Below are 17,696 nucleotides of genomic sequence, written 5' to 3'. Positions count from 1 at the left end.
CCCACAGTTTCTCTACAGCCTTAACAACTTGTTATCTCCTTGGTTATTTGTGGATATGCAAGCAGAGCTTGTCCTATTCTGTGTATTTCCGCATATAGTGACACACAAAAGATTGTGAGCTGGGATGATTCACTTACGATTGTGTACCTATATAATAACTTCATGAAACTTTACTGCTGAAATGCACTTAGTTTTTCACTTAAATGAAAATTTCAGGTTCCCTCTGGAAGTGTAGCAAAGGCACGCTATGATTTTTGGTGTCTAAAAAAGAATCAGGAGCAGCACAGGAAATTTATACAGCGGAGTGAATACTACAGAAAGATGCTGTTCTCTTGGTTTTTTTTCTGATGCTGAATTTATATTACAGGACTCAAGGTTCATTGGAATGAGAAAGGCAAATTTCTCCATTAACGGTTCTAAACATTTGTTGGTACAAACATCATGGTTAAGAACAAAAGCAGTTTATATATCCAAATCACTCACTCCTGACGTTAATGGGAAATGTAGCCAGGCAGCTCAGAAAAAAACAACATATAAAGAGAGTGCATACATTTCAGCAATGTCTTGCTGTGAAGCCATCAACGATAAATAAGAGATTCCAGTGTAACAAAGCAAACAAGGAAAAGTTTTAGTTAGTAGCTATTCTGAAGAGACTCGCTAAACGCTACGATCTGATGATGTGTCACCTAATAGCTTCTTTAATGTGCTAGTCTCGGTACTAAATCAAGAGAGCAGTGTCTAATGGCTGAATCTAGTATGTCATCCCAGAAAGCTGTTGAAATCACTGTTTCTATGGAAATTTCTACAAGGGAAATCCAGGGGGCTGAATGGATGTGCAAAAGTACGCACGAAGACAAGTATCTTCATGGAGCATAGTTGGTGTTCAGGGATGTTGCTGAGATGGGTCATTCTGAGTGAGGTGCTGGTGTAAATCATTCCAGATGCTGGTAATTTCAAAAGCTGACTCTGCTTATCAACAGAGGAAATGACCACAAAAGACTGGGACTGGAGGATGAAAGGAGGGAGGGAGGAATGGAGTAGTTGGCAAGAGAAGAGTCAGCAGCTGCTACAGCAGGAGTAAAAAGTGAGTTCGTTTCTTTGCTTTGCTATTGTTCAACTGAATTTGTTCATGATCCCGTTGCTTAGGGGAGAACTGCTCCAGATAGTCACAGTATCACTTGTATTGCACAGTATCGTAGCGTGCTATTCTTCCAGTTCAGTCTGGGGCTAAACTATGCAGGACAGGCATGGGGAATTTGGTCATCTGGTATCAAGGCTGTCAAGTGGTTGAGGGAGATGAAGGTTGAAGTTTTTCAGGGGACAGAGAATCCCTGCTGGGCTGTGACTTGAAGTGGGTCTGGCTAATTGCATAGGAATTTACCCACCTTTGAAGGTAAAATTGGGCTAACTGCAGTCACGCAGCTTCCTGTCTCCAAGAACTGGCTAAAAGGAAAGACAACATCCCAACATTAACTATTAAGCCAGCTCAGATGTTGCAATACTCAGATCAAAGGTCTACAGAGACCTGGAACATCTATTCAGGGCTCAGGCATCCATCATGCGTGCATACATACAAATGACAGCTCACATTAAGTGAAAAAGAACCATACGGTGAGTTTGAGTATATGAAAATTTCAAAGGCGCTATAAATCCAACGTTACATGCAAAACAATGGTGCTTCCTTGTATTGAAAATCTTTCCTTCCTTTGTTGTGAGTCAAAAGTTTAACAAGACTGATGCATGCCAAATTTATTTGCAAAACCTGGAGGACATAAAAAAAAGCTAGGAGTAGCTAACAAGAGTGACGCATAAGGGATTGTACTGCTCCCAATGTTAAACATATGAGATAATATCAACATCAACATTGTCTCGGGAAACTCTGGATCAGATTCCACAATTCCTGGCCAATTAAGTTACAGAGAAGCAAGGCACTAGGATTTCACTTAAAATTTTGAGGGTTATCAGGAAAAATGGTTAAGGGAGGGAGAGAAAAAATAGCTTTGTGTTCACCTTTCAGGAGCCTTAATTCAGCCTGTATAAACCTTCACGGATGATATCCTATAGATAGGCAGGCCCTCAGCTGATGCAAACTATTACAGCTCCATCTGAGTTTCCTGGAGCTACATGTGTTTCTGGAGGCTGAAGTTGTGGCCCTAACGAGAGTTTCTACCTTGCCTTCTACCTGCAAGTATGCACAAAGGCAGTGGGGTGTCAGATCCCTGTGTGCTGAAGGAGGACAAGACTGTGCGCTGTTGTGTATGTACACTATTTAGCATAACGAGGTCTTAGTTCTTAATAGTGGCTTTTAGCTAGTATTGCAAAACAGTTAAATTCATAACATACCAGGTCAGAGGAACATCAGGACTCTGATTGGGGTGGGTGTGTATTTTTTTTAAGTCATGTTGAATAAAAATAAACTTCTATGTGAAATGTATTTTTAAATAACATTGAATAGCACCAAATAAGTTAAAAACAGACTGGCTGCCTAGGGACTGGCTCCTTGTTTAATTCTACTTTTAACTATATTAACAGAGGGATTACAACTGTTCAAAAACAACCAAAATGTTTCAACACATCTTTTATCATAGCAAACATGCTGTTTTGCTTTTTCACTCAGAAATTATTGATCTATTTTTATTCATGCTTTTGAAAAAAGCTTATCTTGCCTGTAGAGAAGTTCAGTCTGAACGGCAAAGTTATGAGGAATCTAGAGGCAAATGGAAAAAAAACGCTAGAATGCAAATGGCTTGTACAGTTTTATGGCAGGCATCCCTGTGCACCGTGCCTTTTGCAGCGGGACACGCCTAGTGCTGCTCCCTTCTGGGGTCCAACTTTGTGATAGAAAATCAGAATTGTTTATATTCTTTGGCAGATTCCAGATGAGCAGCAGTTGAAGACTACTCCCATCTCTCACGTGGATCACTGACTTCTGCAGAATCCAAACTTTGGTTACAAACACCAGCCAAGCCCCTGAAAGAAAAACGCCCAAACAAGCAAAGGGAAGCTGTGCTGGATGCTGTGAATGGTGAGTGGTGGAAGTGTTGGAAGGTGCTCCTCTTTGGTGCTGAGCCACCAAAGCATGCTGCTATTTAGCCAGCTCTAGGCCTATGGATAATTCCACTGACTTATTTTGCTTTCATAGAAAGTTTAGAACTTTTAAGTACAGTACGTCTGTTACATGGGGGTCCACTGTGGCCAGGACCGTTTAATTTCATAGCAACATCCTTCTTTTAACAAGTGATCTTTTTAGCTGTAATTCTAGTTGGCTGTCTCCTTCCTCCCAAAAAAACCTTCCGTCCTCTTCCAGTATCATGTTGGCATGAAAACTTAACACCCCACAACTCAGCTGTCCATCGTTAACAGCCAGAACACCTCCTCCTCATCTAAAATTATATCTCCTCTTCATCTAAAATTACAGTAATTAGCCGCAGTGCCCATGCTGGAAGTGGAAACCCCAGGGAAATTCAGAATTGGAACAGTCTACATTGATTTCCCAAGGTCTACATTCGGTTAATTTGGGGAGGATAGATGATGGGAGTGGATATTTTTCAGGGCTTACTAGCGGAGTCGTAAGCCGGGACGGGGCCACGCCAGAGGCCGCTGCACGCCCCGCGGGGGGGGGGCTGAAGTACTTTGCAGAGAAACGTGCCGGGATGCCCGTAGACTGAGAAGAGCTCCGGCAGCACCCTGCGATCCCCCGACAACCCAAACGCGCCTTTGCCGGTGGGAGGGCAGCAATTTCGGCAAGCCGCGACCCCGTCCCGCGCCACCCCCCTCCACTTGTCTCCCGCCGCCGTGCCCGTACAGCGGCGGGGGCGGCCTTGTAAGGCGGCCCCCTCCTCCTTTCCCCTCCCCAGCCGCCGCGGGAGCCGGCAGCCGGCGGCGGGGGAGGAGCGGAGCCGAGGCGGAGCGGGGAGCCGCACAGCACGGCCGCTCGCCGCCAGCCCGGCCGGCTTTGCGGGGAGGCGGCTGGCGGAGCGGGCTGCGGGCGCGCCGGGCGGGGCCGCCCCCGGGCCTCTCCCGCCGCCCCGCGCCTGCCGCCCGCCCGCCCGCGCCGCCGGGGCCAGCGGGAAGATGGATGGGCACGTCCTGGGATGGATCGTCCTCCTGTGGCTCGCAGGTAGGGCCGCGGGGTGCCGGCTGCGGGCGGGGGCGCGGGCGTCCCCGACGTACCCGTGCCCTGCCGTTCCCGGCGGGCTGTACGGCTTTTTTTTTAGGGCGAAAACGGGGAGGTTTGGGGAAATGCCCCGGCAGCCTGCGGGAGGGCAGCTCTGGAGAGAGCCAGCGTGGAGTGGGGGTCTTTTCGGGGGCATCCCACGGTGCAGTTTGCGGAGACTTGGCGGAGTGGGCCGGTCCCGACACGGGGAGGCAGCCGGCGCCTCCTGCCTGCCCAGGCCCGGCCAGGGGGGCCGTGCGGGCAGGTCTGGGGGGGCTCCCGGCGCTTCTGTCCGCGGGGGGCGCTTGGGCCGCTGTTTACCGCGGGACTGGGGGAGGAGAGGAGGGCGCTGGTGGCGGGGAAGGTGGGAGCCGGCCAGGAGAGGCAGCAGGAGGGCGGGGGGGGGGGGAAGTCGAAGCGTCCTTGGCCGCGGTGTAGGGGGGGGTGGCGGCAACCCTCAGCTCCCCCCGCCCGCCCACGCCGGGCTGGGAACAATTGCAGGAACTTCTCCTTTCCCGGTGTCCTGGCCGCACACGCCGTCTAACAGAAGCGTGAGAGGAGGGGGCTGCCCTGCCCCTTGCCCCGGCTGCCCGGGGGGCAGGATCCGCAGCTGCGGCCAGGCCTTTGTGAGCGCAGGACGGGACTGCCTCCCTCCGCGCAGCTCGCCAAGCACCTCTTGCCCGGCCGGCTCCCAGAGAGATCGGGCAAGCCCTTCCTAAGCAAGGGGGAGGGGAGCCGGTGAGGAGAGCAGAGAGGGCTCTGCGGTGGGGAAACGAGCTGGAAAGGGGCTAGCTCTGACAGCCGGACAGCGAGGAGAGGAGAGGGATTCCGCTGTAGGGGTTACAGCGGGGTGAGAGCGGCAGGGCAGCCGGGAGTCGGGGAGGAAGAGGGAGCCCTGTCAGGTCAGCGGCAGGAGCTGCCTCCCCTGAGCCGGTGCAGCAGCGAGGCACCGGCAGGAGCAGGAGGCTTTAGGAAAAGCTGCAGCAGGTTGACTTAGGCAGGCTGGCTGGTTACAGGCTTCCGAAAGAAGAAACAGGCACACTTGGATAGTGGCATACATCTCCCTCCACCACCAATGCATCCCACAAAAAAGACCTCAGACTCTTCCTATTCAGATTTAGGATTCAGAAGCAGTAAATTCGGCTTTTTAGTCATAACACCTCTCTCCCACCACCCACCCACCCTTTCCTTGCTTTTTCACTCTGAGTCATCTTCAACACCGGTGCCTGCCTGCTGCTCCCTTCCAGGGTTTCATGGCCTCATCTGGGGCTTCGGCAGCTTCTAGCTCATCCTCCCTCCTTGCTTTTCTCCCTGCCTTCCTCCCTGCCATTTGGCTGCTTCCGAATGTATCCCGCTTCAGTGAGTTGGTCTGGAGTGCCAGCACACCCACAACTACCACTCCTTTCCTACTAGCCATAGTAGTATGCTGATAAATAGCATCCAGGGACTGTTAAAGGAGTACAGGGTGTAGATAAACGTGACGCTACACTCCTCCCTCTTTTTAAAAAGAGCTTCATTATCTGGCCATGTCTGGCTAGATCAGGACTTTTCCATCAAGCTAAAAGGCTGGGCTGTTGACACCTTTCTCCCTCCATTAAAGGTAGTTCATGATTGCTGGCAGCGACCGCCGTTTGGAGCATGCAAGGTCTATGCAGAGAGAGAGATCGCTGCAGTAGGAAGACCTTCCAGTCTCCTCTAGTCCTGGGCTTTTGAGACAGGACTGCCTGCTGCTGATGCTGTCAGTAGGCAGAGGCTTCTGGCAGGCAACAGGTTAGCCATAGCTGTGTGCTCAGAGATGGAGGCAGCCCGTATTAGCTTGCTCCCCTCCAGCCTCCCGGCTGCTGCTGCCTAGCGATAGAGCAGGCGCTGCTGTCCTTTTTTATGGCTGAGAGAAAACAAATAAGCAAAAGTGTGTGTGTGTGTGAGTGAGTGAGTGTGTACGTGTGTGCACAGAAAAGGGAGAGAGGCTCGCAAACGTGGATTCAAGATTTTCCTCTCCCCAGTGGCTGTGCAAAGGAATGAAAGGTCCGCATCAAGGTAAGGAGCCCTAATCCAGCCAGTAGTACACTCCTCTGGGAAAGAGAAGTGGGGGCTGGGAGGTGGAGGGGCCAGGGTAAGAGACAGAGTGCAAGATGGGGAGGAAGCAGGGAGACAAAAGGGAGCAAGAGAGAGAGAGAGAGAGAGAGAGAGGCTCTTGCCCCCTTCTCTCCCCTCCTCTCCCCTCCTCCCTCCGTGAGGTGGACTGAGAAATTTTTAATCAGCACTTTCAGTTCCTTTCCTCCCAGCAGTAATTTCTCTCTGTCCTTTGTTTGTCTTTAATTTTTGGCTCTTGCTTTTATCTTTTGTTTGGTTTTGTGCATTGTGACTTCTTACTGCAATTTCAAAAAATCCTCCATGAGGTACAGTGGAGGATTTTGTTCAGCTTCTCTTTCTCCTGCCCTGCTCTTCCGTGTGCCTAAAGCTAGTGTTTTAATAACAACAGCAAAAGGATGAAGAGCAGGTCATCCTTTATTCCTTCCTGTGAAGTGACACGGTTAGGCAAGGTGTGGGACTGTGTTCTTCTCACTCTAGAAAAAGAAGGTACAATTTGTGAAGTATCCTTAAGCACCTGTGTAAAGCTGGTTCTTGTAAACTACCAAGTGCAGCTTGATTCTGGAATGAATCCTTCCCTCGTGTTTATCGTTCTTATTAATGCTGTAATTCCTAATGCATTTAAAACTAGAGAGATGTGTTGCACTGGAGACTGAACTCCAGTTTTACCTACAGAACGAGCAGAGCACATTTTTTTACGCCTCACGACTCAGGCTAGGCTTGAAAAGATTACTGTTAGAAGACTGTCCACATTAAAATGTCATCTCCTCTCCCTGCTAAGTAATTTTTCATCAATAATTTAGTGCCTAGTACCTGTTTACCTATGCAGAAGAGCCACTGCAATGCAATGGTGTGGTACAAAGGCGGGTAGATTTACTACCCCTGCTTTCCCAGCCACAGTTTAGGAGAGCAGGCAGAGGGGGCATGCTGGAGCACAGTTGTGGTTTGCTGTTTCCTGGCCAACTAAGCAGACTTCTTGGGAAGGCAGAGAAATGGATGGACTCTTTTTCTCTGCCTTGATGTAAAAGTATTCATCTGTCTTCCCTTGACTGGCTGCACACAGCATAAGTGTAGTGTAAGTGGGAAGAAATCTCACATTTTTCTTACTTGTTGTTCCTGTGAGATCACTTAGAGTGGGACTGGCACCAGTGGAAATGCCAGTGCCATCCCAAGGACAGGTGTCATGGCTTGGTGTTATAAGGCTTGGAGAGACTTCCCATTTCTTTTCGTTTGTTCTTGGGCTTCTGGTGGTGACCAATTGCTGAGTGATAGTTCTGGAATGCTGAACCAAGGCTGTAAACCAGGAGCCATCTGGCAATTGTAACAGCTTTCAGACAGGAAAGATTTCATCTGTTGGCCAAAGCTAAGATAGTTCACCTGAAAACATCCAGGGTGGCATTTGTGAATGGGTGAAAGGGGCAGGTCTTAAGACAGTGTAATGAGCTCCAGGAAGCTGGTGAAGAGACTGGTACCTAGAAAAGCCCATTAAACGGCTTGAGCTCTTGTGAAAGCCCTTATGCAGTCCTTGCCATTTCAGGGTTTGCACTTCCCTAGGGAAGTCAGGAGCATGGGGTGCCTGGGGGACAGCATCACAGAGAATGGGGAAGAGTAAGAAATAGACCAATGTCTGCTGCAGCCAGTTTGCGAATCTGGGTTGTGTCCTACATGCACTGGTTTTTTTACTCAGCTTCTGTGCCATGAGTGCTGGATGTGCAAGGCCGTGCTTTTCTCCAGCTGCTTTGTTTTTGCCCCTTTCCAGGTTAAGCAGTTAGGAAGCTGAAATGCTCGGTTTTGCTGTGGAGCTGTAAAAAGCAGTACTGTGCTTTCACCTCAGGTGCAGCTGACCTATTTAGGCGTTGGTTTCTTGCTGGCTAAAAAAAGTTGACAATTAGTGGCCACAGAGCTAAGAACACCAATCTGATAGGAGCCAGACCAAGACATCCAATTCATTTCCCATAAGCCACTCAACACAAGCTGATGGTGATGGCTTTTGCTGATAAATTGCATGGGCTGGATTTATTCCAGCATGAGTAGGCAAGAATCTGTGCAACACAATCTCAGTGATTCCTCTGGCTCTCCATTCACCTGTTTACACATCTGTTTATCATCTCTGACTTTTCAGTCTCGAAGCCCGGATCTTGCACTTCCTGAATTGGGCTTGATCCGCATTCGAAAGTGTGGATGGTGTGCCTGTATTCAGCAGTGGGGGAAAGAATGCTTTTAACTGATGCATAGTAGCCAAGGTGCAAAAAAGAATGATGTAGTGTCCTTTTGCCTAAGAGTTTATTTTGTTTGGGAAAGAGATATAAACTACTACCATAGGAGCACTCTCTCTTACCAGTGAATGTACACTTTTCTGCCAAAGCCCTTAGGTATAGTCTAGGAGTAGTTCTTCTGAGGTGCCTGGTTCAGGACCCGAGGACTTCCATTCTCCTGTGTGCAGAACTGCCACTCCTGCCAATAAAGGTGCATAAAATTGGGAGATGTAATTTTCGTACTTTCATAGCATCAGCTGTACTGCCTCAGGCAAGTGGAAGTGTGAACCAAATAATTGCAAAGAAAGAGATGTGATGCATGCACAGATAGGGAGACGCACGCTGACCTGAAGAATAACATGTGCTGCCTTCTCTTGGACTCAAATCTTACGCACTAGAAGGGTGCAGTCTGAGACCCATTACACTGAACTACAGTATTTGGCTTTGCTGTTAGTTACAGGGATTAGTGCTTCAGATCAACTTTATTCTAATTAGGTGATCTTTAAGGTCCCTTCCAACTCAAACGATTCTGTGATTCTATTCATAAAGGCTACCTTAAGGCTGTGTAGAACTTAAGGCTGTGTAGTGAAGCTAAATCTTCCTGGGGTTCATCTAGCCTCAGGGAGGCACAGGCTTCTCTGGAGGGCAATTGAAAAGCAAGAGCCTAAGTTACCACCTCTCAGTTGCCTTCTCTCTTTTATTCATGGAAAGTGCTTATAAAGATCAGGCTCACAAGGTTCAAATGCGCCCTTACAAATATCCCCTCTATAATCACTTCCTGGAATTTTCCTTAATCACCACTAAAATGTATTAGTGATAGCTTGTGTGTAATGTTGATTGCATAGTTTGAATGCGTAATCTGAGGATAGTTTAGGAAAAGAATCAGTGAAAGGAGACAAATACACATTGCCAATGAGAAACAGACAAAACCATGCAATTATATTTCTAAAGTGTGATTATTTTTAAGCTCTTTTTCTGGGAGTGTCTGTATACTCGTGCACAAAAAAGACATTGATTCTTTTTAATTTTCTAAGACTAAGGATATCTGTGTTTTTAAGATGCATTTGATTAATATCTGCAGACCTTTTTCTGGGAATTTAGGAGAACAAGAAGGAAAGCAAAATTGTCACATAGTCATGAGACTCCCACGAGCTATTTTTTTCTTGTGAAAGTTCAAACATTGTGAAATTCACAATGAACAGGTTGCTTCTTTGAGGTGCAAGAATTACATTTCCATGATGATTTTTAAATAAGGGCTAATCTTGCTCTGTCTGCATTAGTCAAAACATAGCAGAGCACAATTCAGTTTCTTTTTAGTCCTACTTGTATGAAACTAGACAAAGAGCTAGTGATGGTGCTGTCACTGAGCTTGTCATCCTTTTTCACATCTTTCACTCGTTTTTTGCTCTGCTGTATAAACAGCCCAGAGTTCTGTGCTGCGATACACCAAGGCTTTTCTTACCTTGGCTCGTCTCTGGAGGTCAGCAGTTTCTTCTTGAAGTTGAGGAAGTCCTAAGCAGACCTCTATAATTCACGTATGTGGGCATAACTGATAGGTGTAAAAGCACCATCTTGTCTTTCGACAGTTGAACATCCTGTTGGCCTTTTTGATGGATGCTGTTACAGTGGTGACGTACTGCATGAATCGGTTCTGATCCTTTTTTTTTTTGGCAGAGGAAATAACAGGTGTGTAATTTCCCAGTTTAGCCATATATAATTATATATAATTTGACTTAAACAGATCTAGAGTTTCCACTGTGTTGCTCTTAAATGCTATTTCTGGAAAAGATCCAAAAATAATACTTCAGAAGTTAATAAAGGGCTTGGGATAGGATATAGAAGCTGCCAGATAGTTTACGGCCCATCTTTCAAATGCTTTTGGTTAGAAAAAGAATTCCCGTGTTTTCCCAAAAGCTGCTTTCCTTTTCTTTCCTTGATATAGACATTCACATGGGGGTAGGGTGGGGAAAGTTAGTCAGATGAGAATTTGCTAAAGCTCAGCTAATCATTTATTAAAGCAGTCCCTGGCTTGCCAAACTCATTAATCTCATTAACAGGGAAGGAGGGTTACGGTGCATGGTTAGCTGAAAGCAGTGTGTTTACTGAGCAGTGTACTTAGTTCACAAGGGAAAGATTTAAATATTCACTGTGTCACTGTTTTATCCCTGAAGCTGAAGTAACGTGATGAGTCACTTGGTCAGCTCATGTCACATGCTGGCTTTGGCCATTGACTGTGTGGGGTCAGGCATAGGGTTGCCAGATACAGGTCTGACCTGGACACATTGTTTTTTCAAGGTGTTCGTCATGTCTCTTGCATTTAGGTGCAACCTGGGAAGCACAGGCCTCTGGAGAGGGGAGAAAAAGATGACGTCACCACTTGGTTCACCTTGAGAAGCAAGTGGTGATATTCTCTTAGTGACGCATGGCCCCCCCATTTCTGCGCCTCTAGTCCCTGGGAACAGGAGGCCTGGCAGAAACGTCCCAGCTGCCACTTTTTTTGAGTTATCTCTCTGACTATGACTCGGGAAAGTGGAGGAGCTGCCTAATGCCGCTGTGTCTCCTGTGGGAGTGTCTTGTTGGGACCTCGACTGTGTTTTGTGGTACTCTGGAGAACACCTACACTCCCAGCATTTGGATTTGGGTCCAGGCAATTCTGGCAAAACTAGTGACATCTTCTGTCCAACTTGTACATGGCACAAGTGTGATGTGCATCATGTCATGCATTCATTATATGCGTAATACAGCATTCCTATGCAAATGCCATAGCACCCTTGTGCTCTGCAAGTAGTCCCCAGAGTCAAGTCCTACCTAGATCTTACCTCTTTGTTAGTATCAGTGACTATCTTGCCTCTCTGAAATATGCTTTCCCCTAGGTTCTGTCCATACTGTGTTTTTTATCCCCTGACTGGTATTTGTAGCCTTCATTGTGATTTATAGTTTGGACATTGATAACTTGTTGAAATGAATATTCAGTGTTGGTCCAGCCTCTTCAGTTTTCTTTGGTTGTGACTCCTGATCATCAGATCTCTGCTTGCTTTTGCTTTTCAGGTCTGCAGCTGTCTCCAACTTGACCTTGTCCTTTCATGCCTGCTGTTGTCATACTGTTGATGCATTTATTGCTCTCTGTCTGCTTTAAGCTCCAGTGCTTTAGTCTATGCCTTTTTCTTCGCCATCCTAAAGATACCTCCTGTCACTTCACTTTCTTTTGCCAGCTTCAATCTCCTTTTCATCTCTATAGTTTCTGGAGCGGGTAGTTTATTTTTGCTAACTCCATTTCTTCTCTACATCATTTCTTAACCTGCAATCTGGCTCCAGCTCTTTGAAATTATTTTGACCTAGGCTGAGTCACCTTCTTCAGCTTCTTCCAGCTGAATGTAAGCTTCCTGCTTCCATGATTGTCATTCTGCTTATCCTTCTCCTTCCTATACTTACCCTGATACTTTATCCTTACTCTGTTTTTTTAAGTCTTGGCATTTGCCGTTCTCTCCTACTGCTTCCGGACATCAGGAAGCTTTTCTTTGTCCTCAGTCTTTCATTCCTGCCTAAGCTTCACCGAAGTCCATCAGTCCCTCCTGATGTTGCATAAACATCCTCTTCTGCTTTATTCTCTTGAGTGTTTCCTTGTGTTGTCATCTTGTTTTCACTGTGCATGGCCTTGGGGTGTATGGTAACTGGGTGTACAGAGCTGCCATCATCAACATTTCCCATACCAAAACTGGTTCCCGTTTCTCATACGAATGACCACTGTCAGGCCCTGCTTCCCCTCCGCTGCAGTGAGTGCCCCTGGTTACAAACTTTCTCTTTCTTAGATGCCCCCTACTTGCTCCTGGGCTGTTTCTGTGCCTCCACAGGCAAGAACATCCCTGCTTGGGAAAGTGTTGTGTAAGTGCTCTCAGTCATTGCTGCTGGCAGCGCAAGAAGGAGGGAAGCAGTGAAGGGCATGCGTGGGAGGTTTTGGCCGTTCCCCTGTGGGCAGATGGAATACCTCACTCTCGTGAGGGCTCTCTGCCGGCATTGCTCAGTGACTCTCAGCTTCTCCCTAAGCTACACAAGGATGTGGCGGCAGTCCCATGCGTCTTCTTTGAGGCCTTAATACATCAGCTCCAGGCTGCAGCTCTCCCTTCAGCTGGCAGATAAACATTATGTGTTGAGATCCATCTCCTCCCTGGGAATGTGAAAAACTGGAGTGTTTGGGCCATTTTTCTCTGCACCTCCCACATGGAGCAATTTCTGTCAGTGCTACACGCCAGCCCTGGCAGGAGCTGTGCGATTTGGATCCACTCCTTCAAACATCTCTAGAGTTTGGCAGAGCAAGCAGCACTGACTGGCCACCAGTGCACAATGGGCTGGGACAGGTGCTGTGTGCTGCCTGACTTTCAAAGAGGAGGTGTGATGCCACTGAAATTGGGAGGGGGGTGACCTATTCTGCATTGAGATTGTTATGAACTTGGGATCTGACCCCTTGGCTGACCTGCTGTAGAAGTGGCCATCCCTAAAATATCTCTTTGTTACCTGTGAACCTGCCACAGAAGCTGTGAGTTGTCATGCCACTGTGTTAGGGGTCTCTACAGAGTGTAAGGATACTACATGTGAGCCTTCAGCCCCATCATGCTGTATTTTTCCTTGGTGGCTGTAGGCTATGAAAAAAGCAAACCTACTTCTGCTGCCAACATCCATGCTTGGATACATTGGGGAGTATTGCACTCTAGCACCTGAAACAGATGGACGTTAAATTTACGTAAGTGGGGAGAATGATGCTATGATAAAATGCACCCTCTTCAAGCAATGCCAAGGCATGACACTCCTGTTTTTGTCTTTTAGCTGAGGTGGAAGGATTGCAAGTCACCGTGCCTGAGAAGAAAAAGGTGGCCATGTTGTTTCAGCCTGCTCTGCTTCGCTGCCATTTCTCTACTTCTTCCACCCAACCAGCTGTGGTACAGTGGAGGTTTAAATCTTACTGCCAGGACCGGATGGGAGAAGCTTTGGGTATGGCAACTTCTGGTTTACAAACAATGAGCAAGAGGAACCTGGACTGGGATCCGTACCTGGACTGTGTGGACAGCAGGAGGACAGTCCGTGTCGTGGCCTCCAAACAAGGATCTGCTGTCACTATAGGGGACTTCTATAAGGAAAGAGATGTCAGCATTGTCCACGGTAACTCTTCTACCCCAGTGATGCTTGGTGGGGGTTGGAATGGACCCTTAGCAATTTGGGATACTGGAGGCTGGCAGTAATTGTTCAGTTAACTCCCTTAGAAAAGGCTCCTGGAATGGAGCTATTGTACATCAGACATTCAGGATTCAACCAACCAACCTGAGACCCAAAGATCATTTCCTTTGGCACTTCCCTTCATCCGACTCCATGTAGGTCTCCCACCCTGATACAGTATTCTTTTCCCTTTGATGAAGTGGAAGGTTTTTATTCCTGGCTTCTGCATATTGCTATGTATATAGATTTTCCTTAACAAAGGGGTGCCAGCAAGAGAGGTGTGAGTTCAATCTGCGGGCTATGTTTTTCTTCCTTGCAAACCCAACTGATTTTTTCCCAGTTCCAAAATACCAGAATTACCTACACCTCATGTTTGCTCAACTCTGGACTTTGCAAGCTTACCCAATCATGAACCTAAACCCATATAGCCTTGGGCAGTGTGAAAGGAAGACACATTTCCATGGGGTGAAGTCAAGTTGGGTGGAGATGGGGGGTGGCAGCATCCTTAAACATTTGATCTGGAAGGCTCTGTGGGAAACCTTGTCCCTCAGAAGTACTTGACTCTGGACTCTGGAGACCACCTAGCCAGAACTGGAGGCCCCTTGGTGTGGAGAGCTTGTGATCAGCCTCAGCAAGGGGGAGTGTTTTCCTTTGTCTCCATGTAACCTCTTCAGCGGATGACTGAAGTGCTGTAGAGGAGATGCTGTCTAAGCCCTTCTTGCATAGCACGAATACGGTTGGGACCCCAGGCCTTAGGTGATAGGAAGGACAGAGTGTGACATTAGTTACCCCTTCTGCTCTTGGCACTTGCAGAGCGAGCTGCCTCTGTGGCATTACCTGTCGTCCCACTTACAGCCACAGAATCCTGAGCTGCTTGTTTTTTCTTGAATATTGTGATATTCTGGAAAAGGTTAACCTCCCTTCTTAGTAAGGGAATGAAAGGGATTTGGGACATGGAGATAGACCCAGTGCTTTCAACACTCCACTCTTCCTATACATGTTGGAGGGAAAGCCTGACTTTTATTTTTTGCCTTTCAGATGCAGACCTTCAGATTGGAAAATTGATGTGGGGAGACAGTGGGCTCTATTACTGCCTTATTATCACACCGGATGATGTGGAGGGCAAGAATGAAGAATCGGTGGAGCTGCTTGTGCTTGGTAAGCCCTCTTGCCTGATTACCTTTTCAGCAGATAGCTGATGTATCTTTCTTTCTGCTCTCTTGCTCTCTCTACATATCTGTGCACCATATTACTATGGGTGTAAGATCTATATAAAGCAGTCCCTGCAGTGCCTTCACCATTGCCTTGCACCTTGTGCAGTCATTCACACCTAGGCAAAGTGGGTGGCAAACTATGCCAAACCAGAATAGTAATGTTTACACCCACACTGCTCACACGTTACACAGGCGTAAATGACTACAGAAAGTGCAGGGCTGTGGAAAGTCAGAACCCTTGTTTTTAAGGCATAAAACAATGAAACTTGCAGCAAAGTGAACACTTGAGACAGTCTTTTAAAAATAGACACTCAGGAGACATCAAATTGTGTGGGTTTTTTGCAGCCTTTTAATATTCCCTTTGTCCCATTCTTCTGACCTGTGAGGATGTCAAGAAGCACCATGTTTATCTGCTTGAATATGTCAGTTTGGGAGACTGTCTGCCTAATGACACTTGTCCAGTTAGAGGTGCAGTTTCACAGTCACCCTAATCAGGTCTAAGCTAGTGCTGTCACTAAAAGGACCTGTCCTCTCTGCAGTATGCATGCTTGGATCGGTTTCTGTTAAGCTCCCTTAAGCAGTGTGGGGAGCAGGATCAGTTTCTTTCTTATTTGCAGTGTTAGCTTTCAGTGATGGCTTCCACAGCCCAGCTCACTATAAAGGTCAAAAAAGTACCCATCCCAGCTAGGGGAAAAAAGCAGAGTGGAATGAGCCTTTCAGGGACGTTTGTTGACACTGCCTTGAGCCAGTTGTAGTGCTTCACCCCTAGGCTGCCCCAGGAGAGTAAGATGAGTTTTTCCCAACTTACATTAACACCTGCTGACACCAGTGTTTGTCTGGTCAGCATGCTTGCGTGGTTCTTGGGTGTACAGATTCTGTACATCTTGTGAAGGAAATGGTAAAAAGCTTGGGTCTACAGTGCGTAGGTGATCCGTAGATGCATACGATAGAACATGTCTGTCACGTGCCCTTGCTCTCATGGTTAAGGTCAGAGTTTGATTGGCATTTATATTTGCAGCTGTAATTATCATCACAAAGTAAACCAGGTTGAATGGGTGAGTGACTATAACAGTGCCATCACCTCCCCTCACTCCTTCAGATGTCAGTCAAGCAATAGGCAATTGGAGAATGGGTCCCTCCAGAAAACGGTGTCAAACCCCTGTCTAAATCCACAGTATGACTGTGTATCATACGCTAGTTAATAACAGGCCCAAGACTGACCTGTGTTAGTTCAGGGGAGGTTATCTCTGCTGGGTGGCAATTGTAGCTGTTATGTAGCCTCTACAGAGGAGCTGTCTGTGGCTGTGTGGTGATAGGCTGCTGAATTTTGTCCCTTCTCCGCCTTCCTGTCCAGGATTTGGTGTCTACAACTGTGCTCAGACACCAGTGATGAAACAGTGCCATGGTAACAGGAAGAATCTGTTTTTCAGCATATACAGAAGACTATGTGGGGGGAAAACAAAGAAATCCTTCCTCTGAAGCTGGCTTGATGATGTCCCTGGCCTCAGTTCGTTGTGGTTATGTTGGGAGGAAACATGGAGCTTAGGCCGTGTTACCTTGACCGCATCTGCTTTTCTGTTCGCTACAGCCTGTGGGTCTCACCTTGCACTTTGTACGGCACTCTGCTAAGTTTGGCAGCAGCAGGAAAGCATACTTGTCGTGGGCATACTTTGTTCTGCCTTATGCTGTTTGGCGCAGCTTGTGTGTATTTTTTTTCCTGGGTAGTGTGTACGGAGGCAACATTCCAGCTTTCGGAGCGATTCCAGGTTATCTACCCGTCTTCCTTCCTTCTTTCCTTCCTTCTCCTTCCCACCTATTCCTTTCCTTCTGTCTTTGCTGGTATTTTTTCTTCCTTTTCCTTTACCTCTTCTCCCCATGGATGGCTAAAGGAGGGAGCAGCTGGTGGAGAAAATACCATTTCTTAATATTCTGGCACCTTCTGGGACATGTTTTATTCCATCCCACTGCTTGGAGGGAGACAGTGGGTACAGATGTAGATTGGAGCGATTCCACAGTCCTAGGGGCCATGTGTTAAAAGGGTTTTGTTTGCTGTTGTGCTGTTTGCTGCTCTTTGGGTGGAACCTAGATTCCCTGGTAGAGCGGTTGGAGCAGTGGAGGGATGGCGTCTGAGAGACACTACGATTCCCACAGCCCATTGCTATTTGCTCCCTGCTGACAGTGGTCTTTCAAATATAATTTACATTGTTTATTTTGGGGCTGCTGCATGATTTAAGCATAGATTAGAGTTTTGAATAGAACAGAGGTTCTACCCGCTCATGCTATCAGTGGGGGAAGACAGAAAAATCAGAATGGAAAAGTAAATAGGCAAATATCCCTTACAGTGATTTCTTACTAATGCCAAGATGAAAGGTGTGTTCAGGTTAGAGAATGATACTGCTGGACAGGGCAGTTTAATATCATGCAGAAACCTTGAAAGGTCTCAGAGGCAAAACCAGTAGATACCTAATAGCATCAATAAATTAATGGAAATTTGCTTAGCTAAGAGCGGAGGATCCTGCTTTTATACAGCAAATTTCACTGTTAAAAATTGCTCAAAAGCTTCTTTTAATCAGAACTTGGAGCAAAATACAAAACCTGAGCAAATCACGGTATTTTTTCTTAGGGAAGCAATCACAGAGACTTCCAGTGAAGTCTTAAGTAGCCAGTCAGCCTGGGTCATGATGTGATTGCATGTTAAGTTTTGTCACGTGGATGTGTCATGTTGACACACAAAGGGCTGGACAACTCTAGGTAGCATCAGAGAATCCCACG

At 47.1% G+C, this 17,696-nt stretch overlaps 1 protein-coding gene across 1 annotated transcript in view; it reads left to right on the top strand.

Moving 5' to 3' along the window:
* Positions 1-4,074: 4,074 nt before the first annotated feature.
* The window catches only part of ILDR2 (immunoglobulin like domain containing receptor 2), a 35,963-nt gene continuing 22,341 nt past the window's right edge, over positions 4,075-17,696 (top strand). The window contains exons 1-3 of the mRNA XM_086463131.1: positions 4,075-4,120; positions 13,324-13,656; positions 14,749-14,868. Coding sequence (XP_086319257.1) covers positions 4,075-4,120; positions 13,324-13,656; positions 14,749-14,868 — 499 coding nt within the window. The remainder of the gene's footprint in view (positions 4,121-13,323; positions 13,657-14,748; positions 14,869-17,696) is intronic.

This window comes from Leptosomus discolor, chromosome 1 (genome assembly GCF_034619465.1).
Source record: "Leptosomus discolor isolate bLepDis1 chromosome 1, bLepDis1.hap2, whole genome shotgun sequence".
NCBI classification, from domain to species: domain Eukaryota; kingdom Metazoa; phylum Chordata; class Aves; order Leptosomiformes; family Leptosomidae; genus Leptosomus; species Leptosomus discolor.
This window is presented reverse-complemented; position numbering and strand designations above follow the sequence as displayed.